The 5,636-nt window shown below is 43.3% G+C and overlaps 1 protein-coding gene across 1 annotated transcript in view; it reads left to right on the forward strand.

The window, feature by feature from the left end:
* Positions 1–941: 941 nt before the first annotated feature.
* SUGP2 (SURP and G patch domain containing 2) overlaps positions 942–5,636 on the forward strand; it is an 18,115-nt gene continuing 13,420 nt past the window's right edge. Inside the window, 3 exon segments of the mRNA XM_006885868.1 lie at positions 942–970; positions 972–1,012; positions 1,015–1,059. Of these exon segments, the coding sequence (XP_006885930.1) occupies positions 942–970; positions 972–1,012; positions 1,015–1,059 (115 nt within the window).

Consider the following 5,636-nt stretch of genomic DNA (forward strand, 5'->3'; position numbering starts at 1 on the left):
GGGGGGGTTGTTGTGTACCGTAGAGTCGGAACCGACCCATAGCAGACCCTCCAGCGGGTTTTCAGAGACACGGAGGAGATTGCCCATCCTTCTCCTGCGGAGCAGCTGGTGGCCTCGAACGATGGCCTTCGGGATTACAGTGCAGCTTCTTGCCACTAGGCCACCAGAGCTCTTTTATTGGGGTAGGGGAAGTAGCTAAATGGTTAAAGCAATCCTGAAAAGGGTAAGAGGGACTTAAAATGTACCATTTGCAAAGCAATTGTACTGTGTCAGTTATTATAAGTAATCTGGAAATATCAAGTAAATGTCTGTGGGTTATATGTAAATACCATGTTATTTTTATTAGCACCAGTGTTTTTGGTATGCACAGAGGTCCACTCAGAAACATTAATGCCACTGAGTGAATTCAAATGGACAAGCTCCACGCTGCTCCCATAACCTGTGTGAAATGACATCTGTAGCACGACTTCTTCAGTGGGTTGTTGCACAAAGAGTTTGTACCTGTTTTGCTGATAATAGGAATCAAGGATTGAGCCCCAGTAGACATTAGCTGTTGTCATTGTCATTAGGCTGTGGTTCCTCCATCTGCTTGTTGAGAGACAGCACTTGGCCTTTGTGTGAAATGGAAGATGGCCATCACATCTTTGCTGTCCACAGTGTGCACTAAGTTCTACCATGACCTCCACTGTGTGTCCGGTTCTCAGGACCTCTTAACAATCTTCGATAAGCTCAAAGAAGAAAAAGAATCTGTCTGAATCACTTTCTGTTCATTCTCAGCTGGCTCATATCTGGAGACTTAAGGGCAGAGACCCCCCTTTGGAATAGTCCAGCCAGTTTCCTAAAGTATCTTGCCAGGTTGTTGCCCTTTGTATGGTGAGCATTTCATTGTTCTCAGTGCCCGCCCCACCCCAACCATGCACTCCACTACAGGTCATTGTAGTATGGCTGCAAGGCCCATCACTCAAGAGTCTTGATGCTTTACTCCAAGAAAAAGGTAGGTGTTACTGTGTGGACCTAGTGGTAAGTCTTCAGGTGAAGTGCTTCAATTTAAAGCTCAAGGTAGTTGGAAATGTGTTTCGAGGGAGACATTTTAATTCCTCATCATTCCTTTGATTAATTATTAAATAAGAGCATGGTTTTTGCCTTGAGACTACCTGTCATATTATACAGACAGATGTAGAGATAGGCTATTGTGATTGAGTTTCTGGAGGGCCAAAACTGTCCACCTTACCTCTTCTGGGCCTCCTTCCCTCACCTGAAGATGGGTTCTTGAATCATTGTGGCTTCATCCCCACAATTACTGCTCTACTTTTGAGCTCTTCGCAGGTTTTTGTCTCCTCACATTAACCACCCTCCAAAAACTCTCCAGCCTGCTCCCACTCTCTACACACATTCTCCTTGCTGCTCACATTAACCACCCTCCACCCCCTTACTGTCCCACCGTACTGTTGTGTCCCTAGGCCATGGCCATTATTGGAGTAATGGGGTTCTCCCTGCAGCGATACATCCTCAGATGAGCGCAGGAGCAGTTTTATAACTAGTCTGTGCCTTGGGTTGGGTCAAGCAGAGGAAGTGAAGATCTGCAGAGCTGCCCACTAAAAATCTTGGCTTACTATGCCAGCAAAATAAAACATGGTGCTCACATGACCTGTGGAGCTACCCACTAGGCCCTGCCTAAAAGTAGCCCCCAGAAATCTTGGCTTACTATCCCAGCAAAGTAAAACATGGTGCTCACATTCCCTGTGGTAGGACAGTTGGAAGGCTTCTTACCAGGGATGTGAAATTTATTTCTCCTGCCCATGTTCTCACTTTGGGGACACTGATGGCCATTACACCCTGTTTTGCTTGACTAAAGTTAACAGGCAAGAGACTCAATTCATAGGTGCCTTTCCCAGGAAACTTGGCTGGTTTATCCTTTCCTCAACCTCAACTACAATGTGTACTCATGCCAGTGTCCTGGGACAGTACCAGGGTAAGGACACAGCCAATACTAGTCATGCCAGCTCTTGACCTGAGGAAGAAGATGCTTGCCATGTAGACTGAGTGAATCTTAAAGACAGATTTCAAATGTTTCGTGAGTAGTGTGTTCTTAATTATAAAAGACTTAAAATGGGTGAAATTAAAAGATCTCATACCTGGGCCCTTAATCTACATTAGGTAAATGTTAAGTAATTGTGACTTTATTTACTAATACATGTATGAAGATCTTTGTCTTCATTTAGCTCCAAAAAAGATTGGGGGGAAGTGGTACTAGAAACCTAGAGATCAGTAGGCACAGGAGCAGCATGATTGCCAGTAAGTCTTGCCTATATCTGCTCATAGACAAGAATTTAGCAAATCTTGTCTAGAACCCAGCCACCACCCCTTACAGTGGTATTGTGGAAACCAGACCTAATAGTTGTTGTTAGATGCCGTCAAGTCTACTGTGACTCATAGCAAACCTATTAACAGAGCTGAACCTTGCTCTATTCTCTGCCACCCTTATCTCTTTGATGCTCTAAGGCATTGTAGGTAATCACTGTGTCAGTCCATCTCACATCTCATGAAAGGTGTTACTCTCTCCGCCTGACCCTCTACTTTTCCCAGCATATCATTCTCCAAGGACTTGTTCCTTCTGAAAATATGTCCAGAGTGAGTGAGAAGCATTTTCGTTGTACTTGCCTTGTAGGAACATTCTGGTTGTAGTTCCTTCAAAACAGGTTGTTTTGAGGGTTTTTGTGATACATAAAACACATTTTTCCACCACTACAATTCAGAGGCATTGATTCTTCTGTCATCCTTATTCATTGTCCAACCTTCAGATGCATAAAAAGTAATTGATAAGCCATGGCTTGGTTCCACCCACCCACCTCCCCTCCCCTTGTGTACTGTCAAGTTGGATCTGACTGGCACAGGAGGAGATTGCCCTTCCTACTCCAGTGGAGCATGTGGTGGATTTGAACCGTGGGCCTTCTGGATTGCAGCACCGCTTCTTGCCACTAAGCCACCAGAGCTCCCTTGCACCTTACTATTCTAATTGACATATTTGTGTTTAGAGCTTTGGAGAGATCCTTGATAACAGATTTCCCCAATGTACCATCTAATTTTTATTTGCTGCTACCGTGGATGAGTCGCAGGCGACTCGATGGCACATAACAACAACCATGGATGTTGATTGTGGATCCAAGCAAGGTGAAATCATTGACACTTTCTTTATCTGTTGTGATGTTGCCTGTTGCTCCAGTGGTAAGGATTTTTATTTTCTTGATTCTGACACATACCCTTTTTTTCCCCTGACACATACCCTTATTGAAGGCTGTCGTTTTTGATCTACAGCAAATATTTCAAGTCCTGTCCATTTTCAGCAGACAAGGTTGTGTCATCTGCATAATGGAGGTGGTTGTTAACTGAGTCCTCCTCCAATCTTCATGCCACGTTCTTCCTGTAGTCCTGCTTCTTGAATTAATTGCTCAGCATAAGAATGAATAGGTATGGAAAATGCCCTGGCAGTCACATTTCTTGAATTTAAACCATTCAGTGTTCCTTTGCTCTGTTCGGACAACTGCTTATTGGTCTGTGTAGAGGTTTTAAATGAGTACAACTTAGTGTTCTGGGATTCCTGCTATTCTTAGTGGTAGACATAGTTAAGATTCACACAGTCGAATGTCTTAATAAAACAAAAATAACATCTTTCTGATACTCTGCGCTTTCAGCCAAAATCCACCTGACATAAATGGTGATGTCCCTCGTGCCACAGCTGCTTCTGAATGCAGCGTGAACTTCTGGAAGTTCCCTATCAATGTATTGTGGCATCTGTTTTCTAATCTTTAGCAAGATTTTACTTGGGTGTGATATAAATTATACAGTTTGATGATTTCCTCATTCTGATGGATCTTTTCTTTTGAGAGGAGAAAAAATACGGATCTTTTCTGGTCAGTCGGCCAGGTCCAGATCTTGGCATAGCCTGGTATGTCCAAGGAGGCATCTGTTTGTTGAAGCATCTCAGTTGATGTTCCCTCATTTCCTGAGGCCTTAATTTTTGCCAGTGCCTCCAGTGCAGCTTGAACTTCTTTCGTTACCATTTGTTCTTGATAATGTGCTATTTCTGAAATGGTTCCTCGTAAACCACTTCTTTTTGGTACAGTGACTCTATTCCTTCCATCTTCTTTTGATGGCTTCCTGCATCATTCAAGATTTTGCCCATAATATGTTTTAGGTGTTGCAACTTGAAGGTTGAATTTGCTTTTCAGTTCATTCAGCTTGAGAAATAGTGAGTTCTTCTCTTTTTATTTTCTGACTCCAGCTCTTGGCATATTTCATTACAACATACTTTGCTTTGTCCTCTTGAGCTGCTCTTTGAAATCTTCTATTCATTTCTTCTCTTTCCATATATTTCCTTTTGTTTTGGTTTTTCTATGTTCTAGTGCAATTTTCTGAGTCTCTTCCGACATCCATTTTGACCTTTCTTGCCTGTCTTTGTAATGATCTTTTGCTTTCTTTATGAATGATCTCCTTTGCTAAATCATCAGGGTGGTGTGCGCATGAACCACTGGGACTGTTCTTGATCCTGCAATCTCTACGTTGTGATTAGAGGTCACTGGTCTGAGAGTTCTTCAGGGACCTTCTGTCTCAGTCAGCGTCCATTGTAATGTCTTCCGCCTCTCCAGTTCCCTGTTCTGACTTTAGCAAGTCAGGGTACTTGAGGAACTCCAGAGAATAGCATAGCTTGGGAACTTTCGGAAGCTTCCTCAACAGCCCAGCTCCTCACTCCCTCCCTGGAAAAGCATCTGCTGTTCGTGTGTGTTACTGGCGAAACAGAACTCTCTGACCACACTGCATAAAGATGGCAGCCCCTCCTTCCCTATCTTCTTTTACCTGCCTTCGCTTGTGCCTGACCCCTCCTCCTTTGCCTTTTCCTTCTCCTAATGTCTCCCCAACCTTCCTCTCCCATCCCCGTAGTGTCTGATCTCCTCCTTGCTTGCAGGCTGCCTTGTCACTTGTCCTTGCTATTGGTCATCACTTGGCTCCCACTGAGAAGGATCACCAGGAGAGCAGGATCTCCTTACTGTAACTGGTTGCCAGAAGCAGTGTGCACAGTCATTAGTAAAGACTTAGAGCAGGGAAGTCTAGCCTGAGCTTCCTGTGGCTTCTCCCTGGTACAGCATGACCTCACAACATTTCTCTTTCACTAGTTTTATCATCTGTTCTGTTCCTAAAAAGTAAGTAATAGGCTCTTACGGTTTAGTGGTAAGGAGTTGCAAAGGCATGCAGTTTGAATCCACCAGCTGCTCTGCAGGAAAAAATGGGTAATCTTCTTCCATGTGAATTACAGCCTCTGAAAACCCTCTGGAGAGTCAGCTCTGAGTCATTTCTGACTCAGCAGTACTGAACAGCAATAGCGATTCTGATTCAACAACCAGTTAAAAAATGATACCTGAACCTTTGGTGCCCACATTTTTCTAGTTTGTGGGTATTGCTGATTTTTCACGTGTCAAAAAATGCAGACTCGCATTTTAGTGGTCTTTTTGTTGTTCTTTGAGTAACATTTACAGAGTAGTGGGTTTTCTATTTTTATTTTTTATTTATTTTTTTATTATTTTTTGTGTGAGTGTATCATCAAATCAGATCTGACTGGTACAGGAGGAGATTGTGCCTCC

This window comes from Elephantulus edwardii, unplaced genomic scaffold, assembly GCF_000299155.1.
Source record: "Elephantulus edwardii isolate Elephantulus edwardi_28Jun2011 unplaced genomic scaffold, EleEdw1.0 scaffold00045, whole genome shotgun sequence".
NCBI classification, from domain to species: Eukaryota; Metazoa; Chordata; class Mammalia; order Macroscelidea; family Macroscelididae; genus Elephantulus; species Elephantulus edwardii.